General features: G+C 45.9%; 1 protein-coding gene across 7 annotated transcripts in view; it reads left to right on the forward strand.

The window, feature by feature from the left end:
• Window positions 1-24785, forward strand: part of LOC105895866 (calmodulin-binding transcription activator 1) — a 225099-nt gene that overhangs the window by 185197 nt on the left and 15117 nt on the right. For 4 of the 7 annotated variants that reach the window (XM_031568222.2, XM_031568224.2, XM_031568223.2 and 1 more), the window contains exons 7-11: window positions 11079-11232; window positions 13370-13567; window positions 15157-17450; window positions 18887-19013; window positions 19209-19343. In XM_031568222.2, the coding sequence (XP_031424082.1) occupies window positions 11079-11232; window positions 13370-13567; window positions 15157-17450; window positions 18887-19013; window positions 19209-19343 (2908 nt within the window). The remainder of the gene's footprint in view (window positions 1-11078; window positions 11233-13369; window positions 13568-15156; window positions 17451-18886; window positions 19014-19208; window positions 19344-24785) is intronic. The other 3 variants (XM_031568225.2, XM_031568228.2, XM_031568226.2) reach the window with 2 other exon arrangements.

Below are 24785 nucleotides of genomic sequence, written 5' to 3' on the forward strand. Positions count from 1 at the left end.
CATTCTCCGCACCAGCTGAGTCGGGCTGACAGTCACGTCGCACGCGTGCCATAGGATCAGATGCTGTCTTTGAGACTGCAAAGAAAAAAGCAACATGAGTGTCGTGTGGTGAAACCGCGCGCACGTCTGCCCGTGGCTGCGTGTTGACCCCTGTCGACTGTCCGCTTCCGAAACGCAGATGCAGCTCCCTCTTTCAGAGAGACGTTCCCTTTCAGCATCGCGACCCTGATGCAATCGGCCACATGCATCCCCGATGCCGTGTTTTCTTTTGAGAGGAAAAAATAACATGGCGGTTCATGTTTTCCTGCCCGAGTTCTGTCCGTCCGCATCCCTTTCTTCATCCCCCCCCCCCCCCATTCAGAGCCAGTGTTGTGCACGTTCACACCTCTCATGAACTAGTTCAAAGTTCAGTTCATACAAGTAAACATGAATCGTTCACGTTCATAGTTCACCATTTAAATTCTGAACTAGTTCATAGTTCAGTTCATTTTCATTTTTTTTTAATTATTGCAAATTTTTCAGGAGGACATCATTTTTACTGTCGGAAACTTTATCAGACAGTGTGTAAAAATGCCGCACATAATAATAAGGTGGATCGGATGTAGGCCTACTCGCTGAGTCTGCGTCTGTTTTCGCTTTCACTTGCCATTTTTATATTGACACCCAGAGCTGTTGCCTTGGAATACGTTGCTTGTTTGGTATACATGTGTGTGCGATGATTCATGGGTAATGTAGGGCGAAGTCGAGTTAGTTGGTTTAGGTATCGCAGAAATTATACGGACTGTTATAGAGGGGGTTCGGGAAATGTGTAATCACTGAGAGTCATCCGATTAGAATGGAAAAGAATGGAGACTTGGATATTCAGTTTGATTCTTCACTCTTTGTATTGCATTAACAACAATGAATGGGATAAATTGTAGGTGGGTGTATGTTTGTGTGTGTGTGTGTGTGTGAGTGAAAGTAAAGTACAAACAGAAAATATACATTAATACACAGCCCTGTAGTAGCCTACCATTTAAATAATGAATTATACAGGGAACTAAAGGTAATAATTTAACCTCTTCAGCAATGCCATGCTACTGGCTTAATCTCAGATCAACAAGGGCATGTACACTAAATGAAAGACCGCTCAAAAGTTAGCATAGGTAAACCCTGTAACACTCGTATTTGTACATTAGCAGCTTATGCTAAGCGAGTTCACGAACAGTGCATCATGCTAGATTAATTAAGTGACAGTGCTCGTAACAATTATGAGAAAGCTAAACTATAACAAACACATAATGACAAGGTAGGCTACAAAGTCAAACTCACGTGTACATGGACGCACACAACTTCAACAAAGTGCAACGTTCAATTATGTGAAAATATGCCCGAAGTTAACTGCTACTCCATCTAAATATGCCGTGAGGCGATATCAAAACATTGCACCGTGAGAAGTGGAGTCACATGACCAACGCAATTACCAAATATGGTCATTTACCGAAACATGGTCTGTCTGGGCAATTTAACGACAGGTACTGAGCAATGACATGGTACAAGCATTGGATTTAGACAGCGTCTTTCCTCAGTAGGCTAGAAGGAAAACATTCCGTAATGTTTTAGCTAGACCTCCGATAATATGAACGTGTTCACCGTTCAAATTCATTATTTGTCATGAAGTTGCGTTCAGTTCATCGTTCTCATAAAAATGAACGTGCACAACACTGTTCAGAGCAGCCCCTCACCCAGTGCCCTGCTCTCCTTCGTCCCCTGCCTCACTGGCTGGGAATGAGAGGGAGATGGACGGGCAGTGGAGAACGGCAGAGTAAACATGTTTGCCGGAGTAAATCGCCAGTCAAGTGCACAAGTCATTCAGAGCAGCGGCAGATGAAAGACTCCTCATCTCATCTCATCTCATCTCGGGCTCAGGCTCAGATGAGACACGTCTAATCAACACTGGTGTGAAGAAAGAGAAGAGAGAGAGGAAGGGAATGAGACACCAAGAGAAGAGAATGAGATGGAAGGAAGAAGGAAGTAAGGAAGGAAGGGAGGTTTGTGGATTTAGGCCGTAGGGCTGCTTCAAACAGCATCTTTATCCAGTTAGCCAGGAGAAATCCCCCATGATGAAGGAGGGTTGATGGGAGAGGAGGGGTTCTGAGTCATGGAGGGGGGGGAGAGGAGGTGAGGGAAATCTCTTTCATTTACCCAGACGCCTCACGTTTGCCTGCTGTTCTCCGCGCTCGCGTGTCGTGCGGATTCCCTCTTTGCCTCGGTGGTTTAGGGAGTAGACGGAGCACAGAGGAAACGGCAACAGCGAAATAAAGCCTGACAAAGCCAGTGCCATCAAACAGCTGCCACCGCTCCTCTCATTCACAGTTGGCAGACTGAACCCAGGGGAGAGCAAAACATGTTTATGTGCACACGCAATCTAAATATATTTCTGAAGCCCCTAAATGTATTCTCTGAGGTCCTCCCTCGAAGCTTTTTCATATTGTTTGAGGTTTTCGCTGAACGGTGTTGTTTCAACGTTCAGGTTTGTCATCTCGCTAACCACCAAGATTAAGGAAAGACAAGACCGAAGGTTAAGACACAAGCTAGGCAAGACTGACTGACTTTGCTTTCATCACAGCGACACCACGGGCTCTGCTGCTGTAACGCAATGAAGCACGGAGACTCCTATCTCAGTGCTAGCTACAAAGCTACTCCGGTGACAGAAACGACAGTAATTAGGTTCTTTTCACGTTTTGTCGCACCATGGTCCCATTCTGCGTTTGCCCACGGAGTCCGTTGATGTAATAAACACGCAATAACAATAAGTCACAATGAGAAGCACCTCAGGAGAGGCCAACTGAAGGAAAAAAAGGAGAAAAAAAGTGCAATAAAGGGAGGATACAGAAAGAGGGGGGGGGGTTGGATCCTCCGGAAGGAGGTGAAAAAAATGAATCCCTTAGAGTCCAGTGCGTTCACTGATTAATCACTTTTCTGTTGCACGGCGGAGGCTTTCCCCGGCCTGGACATGTTGGCTGAAATGATGGATTGTGGTGGAGAGTTCTCCCACATCCCAATGAGAGGCCAGTGCCAAAACTTTCCCTGGCTGTCACGACCCCGAAAACTTTCTCCCTCTTATACACACCCCAGTGAATTTTCCTGCGGACAAGTCCCACATCATTGTGCAAGTGACTGCAAATGCAAGTGAGCAGCATCAAACTCCTGAAAAACTTTGCACTGAAACACTTGAAGGGTTCCGTGGGGCTCAGGCAGCACATATGACCACCAATCTGGAGGATTGCGGCACCCTAGAATGTATGGGGAAAGTGTTTTGAGTAAAGCAAATCCATAGCCACAGACTTACCACTATAGGTAAATAAACACGCAACACCTTGAGAAACAGACATCACATCTTTCTATGGGAGAAGAGCAGGATCATTTAGGTTGCACAAGTTTTTACATTCCCTGTACTGTAACTTGGTGTTACGGGTTGCATAAGCGCATCATTTTACAAATTGAATACTTGAGTGCTCGAGTACTATGTGGGGTTGCAGTTTGTGCAGGAGACGTCTTGCATCGATTAAAAGACCATGCAACTATGATGGGGTTGGTCTCAGCACATGATAAGACTTGGTCTTACCTTTCGCAATGGTGTATGTATGGATCATGCAGACGATATTTTAACGTTATTGCTACCAACATTCTACAGTAGCCCAAGATAGGAAGTTCAGTCAACACATTTTTGTGAATTTGGTAAAACTTGGTTATCATTAGTAAGCCCAACTGATTATAAAATGAAATGAATCATATTTGCTTGCATCTATTTTTTAACAACATTAATTTCTTTAGCCGCATTAGTGTAGTAGCCTAGTCTATCATATGACAGACTCGATCAAAGAAAATGATTAACGAATACTCGATGTTAATGTAGAAACTCGAGAATTGATTACTGGATTACTCAAGAACTCTGTGCAACTCCTACTTGGTATAGCTTTTTTTTGTATGTCAATATTTTTCATGTTCCAATCGGGAATTTAAGCACTCACTAAAAAGTTAATCTGACGTTGGCTTCCAAACATGTTTGTCCATCTTCCTGTAGAAGGTGTTGTCTTTACACCGCACAATTAGGTGATTCTATCCTATCCTATGTCGTTAGCTTCTCCCAGAGAGCATTCTGAGTGCGAGTGTTTTTCTTCTTGCTGCTGAAGCTGGGTCCTGCTGCATGGCAGCTCAATAACAGGACTGGACATATGTGTAATTTCTTTTTCATTGTTGCCTCTGGCTCTTCAGGAACACCCGGAGGCTACAGACATAGAGCTCTCCGCACACAAGCTAGTTGTTTATGTATTGTATTGGCTCCACCAAGACAGCTGCACTAGTCACAGCACCTTTGGATGAATTCTGAAGACATGGTGACAGTAAATATGATTGCTGTTTACCAAAGGCTGGGCAGGTTGTTTTCGGTTCTTCTTTAAAACGTAAACGCTTATCCACTAAACCACATTGCACATACTGTAGTGCGTGAAAATATTTTATAGTAGTTTGTTTCCTACCGGTCTATGTGTCATTCAGTGACTCATAGCGTCTATGTCCAGTTACCTCTTCTTGTCTGAAAGGACTGTGTGTGTGTGTGTGTGTGTGTGTGTGTGTGTGTGTGTGTGTGTGTGTGTGTGTGTGTGTGTGTGTGTGTGTGTGTGTGTGTGTGTGTGCGTGTGTGTGTTTGTGTGTGTGTCCAGAGAGACAGAGAGATTCGTCCACCTCTTAAGATAAAAGCCAGGCTCAGAGCCATTCCCACTCTCCAAACCTTTCCCTTCTCTAACTATAGAATTGCTCGAAGAGCTCTCGTTGCTAATTTTGTGGCTAATTACAGCTAATGTTTAATTGCGATTCAAATAGAAAACCTCGTTTCAAACCCCAGTCCTGCCAGGGATGCTGGAGTTGGTCGCACGGTGCTGGCTCTGGTTTGCTCTGGTTCCGTGGGCCGTCGGCTGGAACAGCGTCGGCCTCTAGAGGGTCTGGAGAGAGAGAGAGAGATATAGAGAGGGAGAGAGAGAGAGATAGAGAGAGAGAGAGAGAGAGAGAGAGAGGGGAGCCAACTGCTGCAGCTGTGTGCCGCAGAACTAAAAAGAAACAGATGAAAAACATCACAGTTGCCCCTGCTGCTAATTGAAAAGAGTGCAAATTAATTACGTTAATGAAGCAATTAAAAGGCTGACACGCATGCTAGCCTCTCTCTCTCTCTCTTTCTCTCTCTCTCTCTTTCTCTCTCTCTCTCTCACACTCTCTCTCTCTCTCTCTCCTGGTGTGTGAGCTTTTTGCTTTTTCTCTTCTCTAGCCTTGCCTCGCCTCAGCAGGGGAGCCAGACTGCTCACTCAGTGTTGGCATTAGTGACACAGAGTGGACAGGAGGTCTCGTAGCTGGGCTTTTAAGGGGCTGGAGGGGGACTGACTGGGATGTTTGTTCTTGAGACTTGAGGGTAAGGGCAGGTCAGTTGTTGGATAGTCGAGGTTTGAAAAATGAGTACTTGTGCCTATTTCTTCCAAATCAGCCAGCTGGCTTCACTAATCAGCACAGTTTCTTGAAACATGAGGTACGGCTGAGGGGTGAAATTAGTATTCTCAGTTGGAGGGTAGAAAACGGCACGTGGTATTCCTTTTGGCTGGAGCTTCAGTATTGTTAGGGTGGGACTCCTCAGTCTCTTTGGGGGGGTTGGTTAATGGTGGCCTAGAGCATTTCTACGAGGAGAGTTCTCAATGGTGGGTGTGTGTTAGTTCCCTCAGATGAGAATCCGACCTGTTCGTGCCACGACTACCTCTAGACATGACTTTTGTTTTTCTCATTTAAACGTATTATGTTTCTATAGCATGGATGTTCTCCTTCACACTCCCTCATTTTGTTTCTCTCAATGATTCCCCTCCAGACCTGTTCCTCTTCCTAAGACAGGTCCTCTTCCTTCTCAAAATCATCCTCTGCTGTCCTCTGGAACTCAACTCATTATTGCATCTGTTTAGGCATTTGAATATGTTTACACCTGTGCACAAACACAAATATGGTGGGATGGGTGTCAGCTCTGATGTGATGGACTGGGGTGGGGTTAGCTGGGATGGGGGAGGGTAAGGACAGCGCCATCAAAAGCAGACCTCTTCAAAGGCCTGCGCAGGGGCCTCTTTGATGTGGCCCTCGGGGGCCAGAGAGCGGAAGAGGTTTCTGGACCGCGGGTGCCCTAGGGGCCCCTGTTCGCTCCTCACACACCCGGATCAAGACTCTGATCAATGGCACAGTCTAATGACTCGTGACGCACTACTCCATTCACCTCCACACACTGCCTCCCTCTCCTCGCCTCTCTCCATTTCACCTCCTGCCTCTGTTGCTGCTGTCCTCACAGTCCACACTACCTCCTCTCCGCATCTCACTCTCTCTCTCTTGATATATTTGTCTTTCACTCTTCTCACCCTCCCTCTCTCATCCCTCTCTCCTCTCCTCTCCTCTCTGTAAGTTTTAATGTGGGCTCCGCGAGGCGTGCTGGAGAAAGTGCCATCTCAGCATCAGAGCATTAATGATTAATGCCATATTGATGTCCTCAATTAATTTCCCATCACACCACAGAAGGCTATAGCTACTCGCAGTGGAGCAGACCATTCCCTCTGTTTGTTTAAGGCAGATCTCCACAATCGTGTATGCCGTGGGATGCGTGTCTTGTGTGTGTGCTTGTGTGTGTGTGTGTGTGTGTGTGTGTGTGTGTGTGTGTTTGACTGTGTATAGAGAGAGGGGTAGGAAACGATTGAGTTAAGATGAGGAAGAACAGGCCAATGCTATTCTAACCATGAAGCCCCCAATTCAATGTTGTATGTGCCTTTTTTATGGAAAGAAAGAGAAGGAGATAACGAGAGAGAGAAAAGAGATTGTGTATGTGTGTGTGTGTGTGTGTCTTTTTTTGTACGGCACACACCCACTTTCTGTTATCACAGGGCTTCCAGTATAGACACAAGATCCTCCCTTATACGTGGGCCTTTAATTAGCCGTGGTGTACACTCAGATGCACCAGCAGAATAGAAGCGGCAGACTAGAAGAATAGACAGAGGCTTGGGTTTCACTTGAAAAGTCTCTTTTTATTTCTCAATTTCATGAAGACATGCCTCAAGTGGCTGTTAAATTTGGCTCTGCTCACTTGTAACTGAAAAAACGAAAGCTGCCCCAGCCGGGTGATGTCCAGCTCACTCTGCCATGGCAAAACACCTGTGGAAATCACCCTTGAAATGAACGCTTTGTTTGGGCCATGTTTGGACTGTTGTGCTTTATGTGTGTGTGTGTGTGTGTGTGTGTGTGTGTGTGTGTGTGTGTGTGTGTGTGTGTGTGTGTGTGTGTGTGTGTGTGTGTGTGTGTGTGTTTGTGTGTGTGTGTGTGTGTGTGTGTGTGTGTGTGTGTGTGTGTGTGTGTGTGTGTGTGTGTGTGTGTGTGTGTGTGTGTGTGTGTGTGTGGGCGCCAGGGTGCCAGAAGCAGTGTGCTGCTTAATGGTGGGCACAGAATGCCATCCATCATGTCATGGGGGCCAGGGCAGAGCTATTAAACACAACCCAGAGTAGCCATGCAGCCCCCTCCCCTCCCTGACACACACACACACACACACACACACACACACACACACACACACACACACACACACACACACTCATACAGATCACATACATCTCCCCTCAATCCTCATTAATTAAATTGAAGTGGTGTGACCAAAAAAGTCAACACAGTTAGGCATTCAGTCCAATGTCTCGACACTGTAATGTACAGTGCTCCCCTAATGCAAACCGCTCTTCGATTTATTTGACTTGCTTGTAACATACTGAACGGACCCTCGGATCTCGAACTAGTGGTGTGCCCTCACCTCCCTCTTCTAGGCCCGGTTTGTTCTCCACCAAGTGCTTGTTTCGTTTCATCTCTTCATCTGAGTCACCGCAGCACTAATCAGTATCTGCTGAACTCCACCTCTTGGCCAGACCATAGTCAGAGGGAGTCTCTCTCAGTACAAGCCTCTGCAGCGCCTAACACAGAGTGGATTCTAGTTAACCTCAGCACGCTGTTCAGAGAACAAGGCCATGCTCGGGTTTTTCTGTCACTTCGCATTCATCGCTTCATCCGACTCTGGCGTTCCACTGTGTCGGATTTCGCAAGGTCTATATCTAGGAGAATAAATCTGATGGAAGCAGGATAATACAGTCTAGTGGATGTAGAGATCTAGAAGTTGTTCCTGATCTACCGGAATAAATGCTTGCATGTGCTTCATGAATCTTTTTCACCAATTGTTTATAATCATCCTCAAATTATTTTGAGCATTACTAGGAATCGTTATGCCTTATGACTGGACTGATCAATCAGAAATCATGACTTTGGAATTATAATATTTGGAATATATAATAATGGTGTTTCTATTTTATATTATTAACACCATTATACTGTGAAAAAGTAGGAAAAATATGTTCAATTGTAAACGGTAGTTGAGTGAACAATGAGAGTAAAAAGCTTAAAATCACAGAACAGATATAACCTCATAAACCAAAGCTCTTAAAAAAGTATGTGGTTGGTTTTATAAGCCACCATGAGGAAGTAATTCCCTCAGTGACAAAACCAGTGTGTGGTCCATCATTACAACTGCCGCACACACACACACACACACACACACACACAGGCAAAGTTTTAAATATATGAGATTGAAAGGATATGAGCCTAGGTGCACCTCTAAAGTTAATTCATTTCTTCACTCTCTGGATGAGATGGAAAGCAATTTCTGGCCTTATTCAGAAACAATTGCTCTTACCACGCATGAGAGTGCTTTGTGTGTTTTTGTTTGTGAGAGTGCATTCGTGTGTGTGTGTGTGTGTGTGTGTGTGTGTGTGTGTGTGTGTGTGTGTGTGTGTGTGTGTGTGTGTGTGTGTGCCTATGAGTGTATGTATGTACTTACGTATGTGCCTGTATGTGTACAAAACCTGTTGCAGTTTCTGCACCACAATACTGCTATGAGCGTTTCAAATAGAGTGACAGACTGAGGAAGGCTGCCATAAGAACGAGCTGCTATGGAAACGAAGGAGCGGAGTCAAATTAGCTTTATGACACACCCTACCTCTTCATTTTTCATCCACAGAGCTAGTAGCTGTCTTGCAATACTCTTCTCTCACTTTCAGTCGCTAGCCCTTACGCTTGCCCTCGTTAATCATTTTGAACTCATCTCCCCTCCACCTTGCGTGTTTACGGTGGAGTCCTTCGTTATAAGCATTCAACTTTTCATTGACTTCAGCAGTTCGTTCCCTTAGCTGTCAGTCCAGTGTGTGTGCCCAAAAACCCACCAGTGTTTGTGCACAGTCCTGGCTCTCTCAATGGGAAACAAACCATCAGGCTCAGCCCGAGCCATATACTATTCCAGCCCATCAACAACAAAGGGAGGGGTGTATTTGAGTGCCTTTTTTCCAGGATCAAGGACCACACCTTTAAACCATCCCGTTGTCACCGACTGTACACTCCAACTGATCTAAATGAGTATTTGTTTGAATAGCAATCCAGTTAGCTGGCATAGTCTTGTTTATTTGCATTCGTTTTAATCACTCAAGAGGAAGTGGTTACAGATCTCCACCCAGGCTCATAGAAATGGAGGGAAATATTTGAGAGCTTGCCGACTGGTGTCTGGACCTTTGGAGCTGAACCTTAGGAGCCGCCTCACTCCCTCTCGACCCGAGACCCAACCCCACCCTTCACTCACCCCATTCGCTGGTCCCACCCTTCAAGGAGCTCAAGGACATTGCTTCTGTGCTTGTTTGAGTGCCGTTTTGTGTTTTTTTTTTTTTCATAATGATTTGTCCCCAACAACTGAACAGAATGCACTATGTGACAGACAACATTTACATGCCTCAGTGCAGTTCCTCTTTGAGAGTGCCACAGATTTAGGCTCGGAGTAAAAGCGGCTAAGCCAGCATGCGTTCTGTGTCTGTACTCTACGTACATTCTTTTTGCATTTCAGCCACCCTTCAGCTAGAGGAGCATGGAGACCACCCTAATAGCATTAGACACTTATCACATTAGACCATCACCAGTTATCAGCCGTTATTAAACCATTTTCCACAGTCACCATGGGTCATGCGTGCAGTCTCGTGCTGTCTGTGCAGGTCTGTGAACACGCATGTTAATGCAATTAGGACCATGAGGGGGACCAAATAACCCCAAATGCCCCTTCGTTTGACTGTATACTGTGTTGAAGTAATCCCCTGTAGGCTAAATGTACTTTTAAGCAACACCTATTGCTCATAAGCTGTCAATTAAGGTAATTTATTGCCATGAGGAGTGTGTGGATGTGTGAAGTAGTGTTTTGGAGTTGGGTAAATACTTTGAAGTTAATTGAGGGCACGGGGTTCCACAGGGAATCTCACTGGTGCACGAGGCTGGCGCTCGGTGGTGTGTGCCAATTAAGCCAATTTAGAAACCCCATCTCCTGCCACTAATCAACGCCTGTAAACTCCCTCCCTTCCTCCCCTCACACATAGACACACACGCACTCACTCACACACATACACACTCACACATACAAACACACACTCACACACACACACACACACACACACACACACACTCACACTCATTGACACGTTCATGGATTCTACTTCGGGTGTCTCTCCATTTCCTCGTTGTTGGCGGTAACTGCCTTAGCTTGAGCAGCTAATCTTTGAATGGGCTGCGGGAGTGTTCAGTCCCACGTGTCTCACGTGCCAGACTGTAGTAACACTTCCTTCTGCACCATATGACGGCTGACGGAACGCGCCCATTCATACAGCAGATGGCCCCCAAATTCCTCCAAAGAAACGGTGTGCAGATGATAGCCATCCCCCACACACCTCTCTGACTTACTCTATCTTTCTTTCTCTCTCTCTCTCTCTCCTTTCCTCTCTCCCTTGGTCTCTGCTCAAAATGATCCCTGTCCTCAGTCCATTTCCCCACCTCCCCGTCACTTCATCCTAGTGTCTTTTTTTGTCACACGTTGGTCTGTAAACGCAGCATTCACTGGTTCTCCCTTTCCTCTTCCCCCCTCCTGTCCCCCTCTGTTTCTTTCTCCGTCTCTTGACTTCACCTCCCAGAATCCAGACATTGTGTTGGTCCACTACCTGAATGTTCCGGCCATAGAGGATTGCGGGAAGCCGTGCGGGCCCATCTTATGCTCCATCAACACCGACAAGAAGGAATGGGCCAAGTGGACCAAGGAGGAGCTGATCAGCCAACTCAAGCCCATGTGTGAGTTTCTGCACCACGGTTTCCCTCACCACCACCACCACCACCACCACCCTGAATTCATTGAAAACGCAGACATTCAAAAGTCACACAGGCATATGAGTGTAAAAAGGCATATATAAAAAGCCGTATAAAAAGCACAGTGCATCCGAGGCAGGGTGAGACATGGCTAATCGGACAAAAGCGATTGGAAAAGGCCTTTTCAAGAGGCAATCAATCAGCCAAAAAGAAAGTGCAACGATTTACCGTGAGCAACCGTGTGTCTGGGAGTCACTCGTGAGAGGTTATAGCTAATTCATGCTCATTCTGTGTCCATCCCTCTCAACTCTGGTGTAACTAAGGAGTATTAAAATCAGTATTTTAATTAATCAATTTTTACTTAATGAGATCAGGCAAATACATTTCACACTATCCCAAGTGATTTGACGCTGGGATGATACATCTATGCAGTGTCTGCTAACGTCAGATCTCACGCACACACACACACACACACACACACGCGCACGCGCACGCGCACGCGCACGCGCACGCGCACGCACACGCGCACACACACGCACACACACACACACACACACACACACACACACACACACACACACACACACACACACACACACACACACACACACACACGTGTGCATACTATTGCCCTTGCACACACATTTCAATTCCCTTCACTCCAAGTTTGTGTCATCACTCAATTTGAAGGACTTTGCTTAGCCACACTTCTGTAAAGATATTGAGATGAATCCATACTTAGATTGACAAATTATGCTGCAGTTCGTTATTTCATTTCATCAAGTCATTTCTGCTTATGTAAATGAGACACTTTTTCATATTGTGTCTCAGAATTTAATGATGCTGTGTATTTGACAAGACATAAGATGATAAGACATAAGATGAGAGACAACAACACAATGTCTTTACATTTTTAAAGTAAGTCTAAGAGCTAAAAAACATATAGGCAAAACGAAATATGTTAATGTGTAATACTGCAGTGTTTAGGACTCCCCACTATGTTTAGCTATGAAACACTGCGTCCATGCGCTGACTTTAAATCTTAATGCCAGTTGACTGAGCCATTCAGCTGATAATGTGCTGAAACCAGAAAAGGACATAAAAGAGCAGCACTGGCGTCAGTCTCTTTGAATGACCTTCTGGTTGAGGCGCTTATCGACTGTGGTGCAACACTGCCATCTAGGGGTGCCTGAGCGCAACTACAAGAGTTATCTCCAATAGGTGTGAAATGGAGGCCCACCAAGCTAAACATGCCCCCACAATGCCACCCGTGGTCTAATTCCGTGCTTGTGTGCGTGTGGATGCCTCAAGGGGTGAGCGCAGTGGGTGTGGGAGTGCACATGCACAGAGGAACGCTCAGCTGACCGTGCTTTGGATGTCACATGGAACACGGGGGTGCTGATGAATTAAAAATAACAGGGTGGCGATGGGAGCGGTGGTGATGTTGTCTCGCTGTTTTCTCGGCGAGCTCCGATTGGCCGCGATGGGAAAGTCACCTTGCGTCTCGTCCGTCCTTGTCTGTTTGACTCAGCTCACTGTCTGTTCCGCTCCGGTGGGTTCACATCACGGCCATCCGACTCATGAACCGAGAGGGGTGGGGGGGGGATGGTTTCTACTCAGGTCTCTGGTGGCAAGCTAACACTGACACCACCTCATCACCAATTCTTACCACCACACTACCACACCGCCAAATCACCACACAGCAAAAAATCTGTCCTTTTTTTCAAACTTTGAAGGTGTCACACCACGGAATTTCTATTTTGTCATGCCAATTCCATTACACCACTGCACTCACACAAGAGCTAAACCACTATCCCACTGTGCTAAACGTTTCACTGGAATACACTGCTAAAGAATAGCTCAAATAGTTACACCTCAAAAAATGGAACATAACCTCTCTGCATGAAGGTCAGTTTTCTCTTTAGTGTGTGTGCAGTGGAGGGGGTGTTTTTTCCTTCAGGTGGGTCTGATGTCTCTTGCTATGTAGGGCATGTGTCTGCCTGTAGAGAGGGGTGTCTCTGGCCTCTGCAGGGGCAGCTGGTGGGGGTGCAGGGCTGGCAGGCGTGGCTGGTGGTCTGTTCGGCTGGCTGACGTCTCTGTCTCCCCCCCTCTCTCCCGGCAGTTCATGGCATCAAGTGGACTTGCAGCAACGGGAACAGCAGCACCGGCTTCTCTGCCGAGCAGCTGGTGCAGCAGATCCTGGACAGCCACCAGACCAAGCCACCGCCCCGGACTCACAACTGCCTCTGCACAGGCTCCCTGGGTAAGGGACGGAGTGGTGATGCTGTAGGGGGGTTGCACTGGGGGACCGCCAAAATAGGTGAGCCGATAACTGACTGATGAAACTTCTTACGGAGTTACAGGTGCACTGAGAGCGAATGACTTGACATTCAGTGAGGAGCAGGGGAAGGGGAAGGGGAAGGGGGAAGGAGATTAGCAGCTTTCATTACTTGGCTGTTTACAGTGTTTGAGACTAAGAGTAACAAGCATGAGGTCGTGGTGTGGAAATATCCTCAGAAATCATTACAGGCAAGAAGGCAGAAGGAGAAGCTCATCTGCTCAAGCATGAGTGTGACATTGCAGTATGTAGACAGGCTAGATAGATTGTTTCTTCGGTGAAACCCAGACACGTTTTAAAAGGATTATCTGTCTGAAATAAAAGTAGACTTCCTGGAGGTTCCTGGAGGTATGGAGGTCAACCAGAGGAGGAGAGTTTTATTTTATTGAAATCTAAATTTTTGATGAGCTCTGTAATGTGACTGGACAAGGGGAAAGAACAGCAATCTACAGAAGGTGCTGACAGGGCGTTATGGGAAAAGTAGTTCTTACACATTCATAGCTGAAGTAGAGGAGAATATGAGGCCTGGCAGTACTAGTATGATGATTATACCTTGAGATAAACCTGCCCTGAAAAAGACCATGTTTAGAGTGATTTTAACAGGTTTGTTGTATGTTAGATACAAAAGCCACATAATTGTACACACAACTAACTTGCACCACTAGGGGGAGATGTTGAGCAGTCCAGCCTTAAAAAGCATCTGCTCCAACAGTCTAAACCCTGACTGACTAGTTTAGCTACATGACCTTAGCTGCATGCATGAACTGATGAGGCATTAGCTTGCTGCTGTCAGAGTAAAGAGTATGTTTACGGACACAAATATCCATGTAAAGGGCTGCTTTCAATGATAGAAAAATAAAACTGCGTTTTCATCTTTAAATATCAAGTGATGATCATGTAACTGTATACTAATGCTAATAATGCTAGTCATGAGAAAATATGTATTTGTAACAGAGGTCAGCAGGGGTTGAGTAGTGAGTAGTTATGTTTTTAAAACTAACAACAACAAAAAAATGAGAATGACAAACCTTCTCATGACGCCTGGCACGAGGTAATATGTTAACACAAAGTGTCCCTTCATTTTCACAGAGCTGCCTACAATCACTCTTTATCTTTACAAATCAGTATGACCTGCCTGTTAGTGAACAAACAGTGCTCTGTTGTTACGGTCCTCTGGGGGGAGATTAGAGGCACACTCTAAGAGGGGAATTTGCAATCCTTCTTGCATAGGCATGTTTGATACCATCCACTTAAGAACTTTTGCACTGGCCTGTCTTCTGAAAGTGCCGTGAAAGGATGAAAACCAAGACTCCTCCTTGGTGATAGCTTTTAAGAAAACACAGCATAATTGCATTCTACACTTTTTTGCTCAAGGCACATTTACTCATACTAACATTTGACCACTAGAGGGTGGCAGTGGAGAGGGTTCACAATTCATGTTCATTAAATCAGTCCTCCAGATTTCTAGAAAGGGTACATATGGACCTAGTCCCTTACCCATGCATCCATAAATATTACATTGTTATAACTGATTTTGCGTGACGTGTATGTTCTGTCTCCCCTTGTCTCAGGTGCTGGGAGCAGTCTGCACCATAAGTGCAACAGTGCCAAACACCGCATCATCTCCCCAAAGGTGGACGCACGCTCAGGCGGGCCGTATGGAAGCCACAGCGAGGTGCAGAACAGCGATGTGTCTGAGGGGAAGACTGAGCACAGCCACGGCAAGAATGGCAGGGGCGGTGACGGGTCCGTGGGTGGAGCGCGGGAGAAACGCAACGGGAAAGTGGCCAAGCCGGCACTGCTGCACCAGAGCAGCACCGAGGTGTCGTCCAGCAACCAGGTGGAGGTGCCGGACACCACCCAGAGCTCCCCTGTGTCCATCAGCAGCGGGCTGAACAGCGAACCCGACATGGCCGACAGCCCGGTGGTCGGCGCCATGGCCCATGTCACCTCCGTCATGGGCAGTCTGTCCCAGAGCAGCGTCTTCATGTCCGAGGTGAGCGCCGACCCCGTCTACAGCATGTCTCCCACAGGGGGCGCCAACGCGCACCTGCTGGGAGCTGAAACTACCCCTGGGGGAATGGTGCTGGCCGTGGCCACCGACGGCCACAAGTTTGCCTTTCCTGGTGCAGTGGGCGTGGGCCTGGGAGAAGGAGGCGGGGCGGATGGGCTCGCCATGTTGTCAGCTGGAAGTGTCTCCGAGGAGCTGGTCCTCTCCAGCAGCCTGGACAGCTCCACCATCAAGATGCCTGAGGCCACCATGAACTTCGACCCTGACTGCTTCCTGAACAACCCCAAGCAGGGCCAGACGTATGGCGGCAACGGGCTCAAGTCAGAGAGACACGAAGTGGGCCTGAGTTGTTCACCCACATTGCCTGACAGTTACGGCTTCAGTGCCTCCCTGGTGAAGAACATCAAGACTGAGGACATGTCTTTCGAGCTGCAGCTGGCCAAGGAGAGTGGCTATCAAGTGGGGGAGGTGGGCAGCGGAGGAGGGGGCATCTCGGGCTCAAACAGTGCAAACACTCCCCAGAGCTCGTTGGCGCTGACTCCCACCAACTCTCTGCTGCCCACTGGTGGAGGCCTGAGCCCCAGCACCACCTTAGAGCAAATGGACTTCAGTGCCATCGATGCCAAGCAGGATTACTCCTCCAGTGTTATGTCAGCCACTGGCTACAGCCAGACGCTGGGCAGCCCTCACCTCCCCCATCAGAGCCACTCACCCAGCTTCTTCCTGCAGAGTTCCCCCCAGTCAGCCCAGGCCCAAGCCCTTCCCAGCAGCAGCAATGGGTCTGGGTCCGGACAGGGCTCTCAGGGCCCTGGGACCTACATGGCTCTGCCTGTGGTGAAGTCAGATTCCCCAAGCACCAACGGCACCCTCCGGTCCCAACACCAGGGCTCCCATGGGGGCCAGCATGTTGTTTCCAAATGCAATGGCACATCACCAACCGAAAGGAATGGGCCCTCCAATACCATGCAGCTACTTCAGTTCCAGAGTCGATTCTCTGGGTCAGGCACCGAGCCAGGAGATGTGGGGAGTCTGAAGCAGAACGGAGGCAGTGATGAGACTGGAGAAGCTTGTGGCCAAGACTCTAGGGCTGCTGATGGGCTGCTGAAGGCTGGGGATGGCCTACAGATGTGTCGCACCATTGGGACGGAGGCAGGAGGAGCGGAGGGTGTTGACCACTACCTCCAGCCACACGCAGAGGGGAATGGGGTGGCAGGACCTGGGAACGACGCTGGTACCATGTGCAACGGGACAGATGGGACCGGCACAGAGGGGAGTCCCCACTCCCAGCTGCCACTCCTCCAGGGCACGGGGCTGGTGCAGGGCCTCTTCAGCGCCGTCACCTCCCACCAGGGCAACAACAGTGCCAGCGGCGGTGGAGGGGCCATGGAGATCAACCTGGATCACTTCGACGTGTCCTTCGGGAACCAGTTCTCCGACCTCATCAACGACTTCATTTCCGTGGAGGGCGGGGCATCGGGGGGAGGGGCCGGAGGTGGGGGAGGCGGAGTCAGTGTTGGAGCAGGAAGTAATGAGCTGTACGCACACCAGCTGCTGGCCCACTCCGGAGCAGAGGGGCAGGTATCATCTGGGGTGACACCCCAGCAGGCGGGAGAGGAGGGAGGAGGTGGACAACCTGCAGCTAGTTACAGCTCAAGGGAGCTCTGCCTTCAGCCCTGCTGCAGCCCCCAGGCTGGAACGGCTCCCGCCGGGCCAGGGGAGGCTAGCCAGCTGGCCTACATGCAGGTGGCCGAGGTGGCCTCGGGTGGAGTGGCCCACGGAACCATGGAGATCATCCAAGCCACTGGGCGACTGTTTGTGGTGACCGACTATTCACCCGAGTGGTCCTACCCCGAGGTGAGTCTCAAAACGTCTGCTGTCTTTTCTTTGGTTCTTATGGCTGGGTAGTCTTCGTTCTAACCACTGGGTGGCAACATTTAGGTAGAATGTAAAGACTTTGGCCACTGAAGAAACATATTTAATGGAGTGGAAAGAGAACTTAATTATTTTCTAATTTCTGGGTAACAATTGCATATCTTTCAAGAGGCAACACAGTACAGTATTCCCTCAATAATCATATGTAGTAAAGGACTCACTTTCTCTTTGGGTTTATGTGTTATTATACTCCAAGAACAGAAAATCCATGATAATTCCAAACATTCAGTTATCAGCATGGTGAAAATCAGTCCTTAATATATTACAGTAAGTACAAACATGAAAAAACTTGCTTATGTAATGCTGATTCATTACTGATGAAGAAAAATGTTAATTAGCCTGTCACTTCAATGAGACAAAGCTTAAAAAAACAGATCCCACCGTCAGATGAAGTTCAAAACAGGAATTCATGAGTTGATTGATATCTATATTAAAGAAAAGAGTCACATTTTGAATAAATATTCATCACTGTTACTGTGTTCTACGGTATGCATTATGATTACATTTAAAAGTATGATAAACCAGAACAAAATTAAAGATTAACTAAATAGATGGAATAACTATTCAATACTTGCTAAAGAAGTGAAATAAGCCAAAGGAGCAACAGAAGAGGAAAAAAAACCTAGGTTGTTAAATTTAAGTAGCATCATTTGCGTGCTCAAAATAATCAGTGCTTACTATTTTACAAGGCTGCCTTTAATTTTATATTGGCTTTGATTTGATGGGTCTAGCTGCAACCATGGTAGTTTCTATATCAAAGATAGATGGGTACCTTGAATCCACACAAAAAAAAATACTAGATGCCATGGCTAATATTCCACAGCTGCTGTGAATTTACTTAAAAGTTGTGTCTGCAATTCTAATCCCAATACACCTTTTGTAAAATTCAGTGAATTGCTCCTTGTGGTCCACTTGCTGTCTGCTCAGTGTCTGCAACAACTCTGTTCAGGCCCTGGGCTCTGTAAAGCACTTAGAGACAATTGTATTGTTTTGGTGCTATATACTGTAAATTAAATTGAATTGAATTGTTCGTACAGAGTCTTGGCGCTGGAAATGCCAAACAAACACAGTGGCTCGGACTGAGCCATGAACAATTCCAGCCAATCAACACATTGCTTCGGGAGCACAGAAGGAAGGGATGTAATGTTATTGGCTGTAGAACTGACATATCAACAACCTTTCACAAGAATCACAGACTCTGCCTTTAACACAATTGCTAGATTTATCAGGCTCTGGCACTAATTTGGCAAAACCAGGCATAAATGTTTGGACCAGGGGAGGAATTGGATGAAAGAGACCTGATAACCGTGGCTGAAATGGTAAATATGCTGAGCGTGTTTGTTGTGTGCCGTTTTCAGGGTGGGGTAAAGGTGCTTATCACTGGCCCCTGGCAGGAGGCCAGCAGTGACTACAGCTGCCTGTTTGACCAGATTACTGTTCCTGCCTCCCTCATCCAACCCGGCGTGCTCCGCTGCTACTGCCCAGGTACAACACACAAACCTACCCACAATGCTTTACCCCGCCTACCAAAGTCTGGCTGAGGTTTACTTGCCATCAAATATATTTTCGTAATGGATGTGCTCATCTCATTTTGTTTGTTCTGGTTTGTGTTGTGCTCAATGGTATGTTCTTAGCGTACAGCACCTCCATGCCTGATCTGTGTTTTGCGTCCATCCGCAGCCCATGACACCGGCCTCGTGACCCTTCAGGTAGCAGTGAGTGGCCAGATTATCTCCAACTCGGTGGTGTTTGAGTACAAGGCCCGGGCCCTGCCTGCTCTGCCCTCCTCGCAGCATGACTGGCTGTCTCTGGATGGTGAGTGCTGCTGTGTCGGTAGCTCTGCTGTCAGTACGCTCTCACATACAGACCGTTGCTCTGGAAAAAAAAAAAGAGTGATTTTGTGAATGAAGTTGGGATAAAGTTACAATAAAGAAGGATGCTTCCGCATGAGACAGGGTTGGAAAAGGCCAAAAGTAAACTTCCTCTGGCTTGTCGTTGCTTGATAGTACATCTTGTGAATGTGAATTTCTTTTGGCTTGTTGTACCGTCATTGTCATAACAGCATCTGTAGAAAGATCTGTCCATATAGGAGCCATGCTTGCTGTAATCTGCCTAGAATTTGAAATATCTACCTAAGACTTGGTCAAACTTGATTGATATCGATCATTTCTATTCATGTGTCCCCTATAGTACTTAAGTGTTTTCCATGAATTATATTGACTTAACATAAAACACAGTATTTTAGAGCAGTTTTCAAATCTTCTGAAATATGTTTACTCAATACTATTATTTGACACTTCTTTTAACAATGTTAGGTTTTAGGCTAATTCAACTTTAGTCATATAAAGCACATCATATTTAGAAAGACAATTTAGAAAGACAACACTAAGTAATGTATATATTGTATGTGTCAAAAATATTACCACTTAACATACATGAGTTTATATGAAGGTGTGTGCATATGGAAAGTGTGCGATGTGGCACATTTCATTCAGTTATACTAGATCCTTGAAACCTAAAAGTGATATAAGTTCTCCGTCACATTTTTTAACATAGAATAGTACCTCAACTTCACATTGTCAGAAATATGTAACTAATTAAACAGCTTGACATGGGTGGTAGAACATTTCAACACGGACACATTATGCATTTGGATATAAAACACATTTCATGTGTGCTGAGTTCAGTTGCATTGCTTTGCACTTCACGGTAAGCCAGTTGCCAGTGCTGCAAATGCAGACCCAGGGGACTGGATGTCTAAGAATATTTAACCTGACCTTGTTGAGGTTAATACCTACCCACAGCTAACAGTAAAGGACAATTTAACTAGGAGAAAAAAAAACACAAATATGACAATATTTGACAAAAGCCTTCACATTTTGTCATGGAACGATTCAACAACTGACAGCCAAGCATTGAGACAGTGATTTATTTTTTGTTGTTCTTACTTCAGAGCTTTGTTGTTCTTAATCTGGTTTCTTTTAAAGATGGTTTGGTTGTGCTGTTTGATTCTTTGACAGCTATGGGCTTTTCACACAGAGACAAATGAAAGACACTGTAATACAACACTTTTACTTACATTGACACAAAAGACAGATGCAATTTTGGCTCCTACCCTTGGCCACTTTTGTGATTGAGTTGCTCAATGCCCTGAGCATTTAGTTGTTGTCTCTTCCACAGCACCCTGGATTTTAAAAGGTCATTTCTAAAGTATTCTCTTAGCTAAAGGGTTCAGCTAGAGATAAAGTGACATCGTTTCTCATCTGTGTGGCAAGAGAAGCTGGTTAAACTTGTGTCTGATGGCACTATCTGTGACAAGAAAGGGAATATGACCCGTTCCCCCACCCCAGTCCCTTTATGTTGCTTGGACTACACATTTGTGTAACAACGTTTCAATTGTAAATAATAGCTGGAATTATAGGCTACTCAATAGCCGCCATAAAGCTATGTGGTGATTTATGGTGTTGCCCGGACTACATGCCTATACTACATGCTTGAGAGATTTTCAGAGAATGCCCTTCCACGTGTACAAAACACGCTATGTTCACAAATGATGCACCTCAGTACAGCATTATTTTACCCATGTGATTATAGACTCTCTTGAACGATAAACCTGTTTTTGAGCTAGAGTTAGTGGCACAGCCACCTGCTTTGATTTGTCATAATGCAGGGATAGGGAAATGTTTGTCTGCAGCGCTGCAGGTGCTGATATACGGGACAGGAGAGTGCGGATGACATGTGCAAGGTTGTCCATTCCTTTTAGCTTGGTTGGCTAAAGAAGCTAATAAGCGAACTCCTTTAACACATACAGTCTTCATCCATTGTGTCGATTACCCCATATACGTAGTCACTCACTTTGTGATCTTGGTGTTCTTTTCAAAGGCAGGCGTTAATGTTTAGCATCCAAAATGACCCTGTTATGCTAGTACCAGGTCGTTATGAAATGCAAAGAATTGCGAGTGCCGCACTGTAACGAGGCACGCCGTGCGCTTTGTCTGAAGTCCGTACTCACTCAGAGCAAAGTGATCCGATGGTCAAAATGCCACTGTTGCAGGCAAGCTGGTTTAGCCCAGGTGTCACAGTTCGTTAGATCCTGAATAGCATCCTGCTTCTGCCCGCATTTTCTGATAAAGAGCGCAGGAACACTGAGATACTGGGGCCGATGGCGTTTCATAATCTAGGGCGTCTGTGTACCTGCGGCAAGCTTAGTCTGCACTGACGCGCTTTTTCTAACTGACGAGAAGCAAGCTGGTGCCGCGGGATGGGGAGGGAATAGCTTTAGAGGGTCTCTCTCTTCCCATCTCCCCGGCTCTCTCTCTCTCTCCTTCTTTGTCTCTCTCTCGTCACTCTCCACAGTTCTAGGCTACTTTGTTCTATTGTTGTTGAGTCTGTTAGCATAGCTGCCCCTCTGACTCACTCACGGGGGTTCATTTCAATGCTTGTGAAGAGGAGGGAAAGCGTGTGTATGACAGAGGCGACCGTCGCGTTGTTCCGGTTTGTACACAATGTTTTCTGCTGTACTTTTGGTCTTAATTTTAAAAAAGAGTGCATGCTAGACGAGGCAGGTTGTGTCTCTTTCTGTGTGCGTGTTTTTGGCGGAAAGTTATACAACAGTATCCTGTCTAGTGTTATGGCCAGTGTTTGAATATTGAATGAATTGAATTGTGATCGAAATATGTTGCTCTTTCTCTGTGTTTGACATGTGTGTCTCAGAGTGACAGTAGCCTATCATCATCTTAAGGCAGATGTGCGTTTATCTTCTCGACTCTTTTTGGTTGTGTCTTTTGTTTGTCCATTTCCATTCTCCAGTTCCCGAGTTTGTCAGTGTGCTTTGATTTTACACGCTTACTCTCACTTCAGTGCCCGGTAAACAGATAACATTAACCCACTGATGTCTTATTTTTTGTTGACGCCATCCTAATGTATCTCAACATCACGTCCACAAAAACAAATTCACTTTTCCAAGGGAGGAAAACATGGTTAGGTAGGCTGCTGTGTTCTTGCTGTCCTGACTGATTTAGTGTTTCAACGAGGAGTTAAGTAACTTCAGAAATGCAATGAATAACATTTCAGGTTACACTTCTCACTTTTATGCGTAAATGATCCATCCGTCCTATGCCCCGTGCACCGTCTGATATCCATGCAGGATCGGGTCAGTTGAAGCCAGGTGGATTCCTATTTCAGAACCACGAAACGCGAACAGCGACACAAGCGCTTTGAGCTGAGGCTGTGATTGCGGGAAACAAAAAAAATACTACACAATCACTCCACAATTTACAATCTCTGGGATAGTCGATATAGACGACAACAACAAACGCTCCTTTACGTCGATGTGTCTTGAGTCCGTTAAGGCAACCTGTTGACACTCTACGTCTAGACTTTGTTTCCAAACAATAGTCTACGTGAAAGACCAATGTAGTATTGCTCGTCACTGGTTTATCTACTAGCCTCAAGTAATAGCAAATTCTACTGCAAAACGGTATGCTTAATGAATAAAACAGGTTGACTCACTCAGCTATATTGTAGAGCTGTTATGCCACCTAAGTGGTTACTTGTTATTCTTTTTATGTTTATGTTCAGGTCAGGAATTTGTAACTAGGTCAGAACAGAAAAAGCTTGTAGCATACACAAATCTCCCGACTAAACTGATGAGATTTCCTCTTGCAGTTCCCTGGTCTTTTTTCAGATTGGTTCCAGGGTAAGGTCTCATGAAGATGTCATCAATTGTCGGGGAGATTACACAAAGAGATAGAAAATATAACTGCAACCTACTATTTGTGATGTTCATTTTCCATTTTGACCAAACAGACTTAATGGTAGATGGGAATGAACTAAAGTGTTAAAAACAGAGGTACGTCAGTATGACAGTTTCAGTTAAACAATTGCACTGATGAGTCTGATGTTGACACGAAAGGCACAGTGCACCAGTTAACACCCTTTGGAACGTTTGAATGTCTCCTTATAGTCACACCTGTATAAATTATTCACAGTCAAACATTAATGCTGTCTACATCTATTGGTGTTTAGTGTACGTAGACACTGTTCATGTTTATAGGGTATTACTTTTTGGGTTGAAATCCATTTTTCTCTCCATTTGCCCTACATAAGGCCAGCTAAAATGAGAGTTGTGTGGGGGAGTGGGGTCATTACAATAAGCAGGACTAAGGGATTATGGACAGGCAAAATAATGGCATTACAAACTTGATTCTAAAAGCACCTGTATATATGCTGTAATCCCTTAACATCCCAGCACTAATGCATCTCCTTAAGAGCCTCTTATCTGAGATCAGTCCACTGAATTCTGTTAAGACACATGGTTGCATATTAGGTTCCACGTATCTAAGCCAGAACTGTGTCGCTGTTTTGTCTTGTTGGTCATATAACTTGTATAGAATCCCTAGAAACCTTTCTTCCTTGTCAGAATCAGATGGTCACTCTTTCTGAGTGCACCACTTTATCAAATGTGGTTTTCGGCTTTTGTTAAATCAGGTGTGCCTGAAGCCCGAGGCAGGTCCATTCTCACCATGATGTAACAGCAGTGGAGCTTAATACGTGTCTGCTCTGTTTGTTCAGTCCCTTGGCTAAGAGGGGTTGAGACGAGGGATTGAGTGTTTTAATTTAATCCACATCAGAGTGTAACACTGTGGAAGTCAACAGGTGGAGCACTTCCTGTTCATGTGGCCGGCTGGCTGGCTGCCTGCCTGGCTCTGCAGCTTCACCGTGTGCTAGCTGTTTCTCTTGTGCCGCCGCTGGATATACACTCACTCTCAGAATGATGCAACACTGAGAAACCAGGACAGGCCCTGCATAGGGGTGCTGGGGAGGAGTGCACAAAGGAGGGGAGGAGGTTAAGTGCCTTTTTGTCAGAAAACTGGAGGGCTAGTAGATTTACCCCAGCAACAAGCTTCCTGCTAAATACATGAAAGCGAGAAATATGCTCAACTTCACCCAACTCATTATTTCTGTTTTCCTTTTTGCAGCCTTTGCTTTGCTTTCCTTAATTCAACTTTTCATAGGTAGTGTATTTGTGGTACTAGCAAAGAGGGCCTTTATTAAAGATCTTTGCACATTTCTACCTTAAATTACTCTTGTTACAGTGTGCAGTTATTACATTGTTAAGTACAATGTGGCATCTTAAGTAAAGTAAAGGTAGCAACAATATGTACCTGGTTCCTAGTGACTTTTGATGGACTTATTTGGGATGTTGCTTTAATAAATAATATAATCACATTGTAAGTCGCACATATGTAAGTCGCT

Source organism: Clupea harengus, chromosome 5 (assembly GCF_900700415.2).
Source record: "Clupea harengus chromosome 5, Ch_v2.0.2, whole genome shotgun sequence".
NCBI classification, from domain to species: domain Eukaryota; kingdom Metazoa; phylum Chordata; class Actinopteri; order Clupeiformes; family Clupeidae; genus Clupea; species Clupea harengus.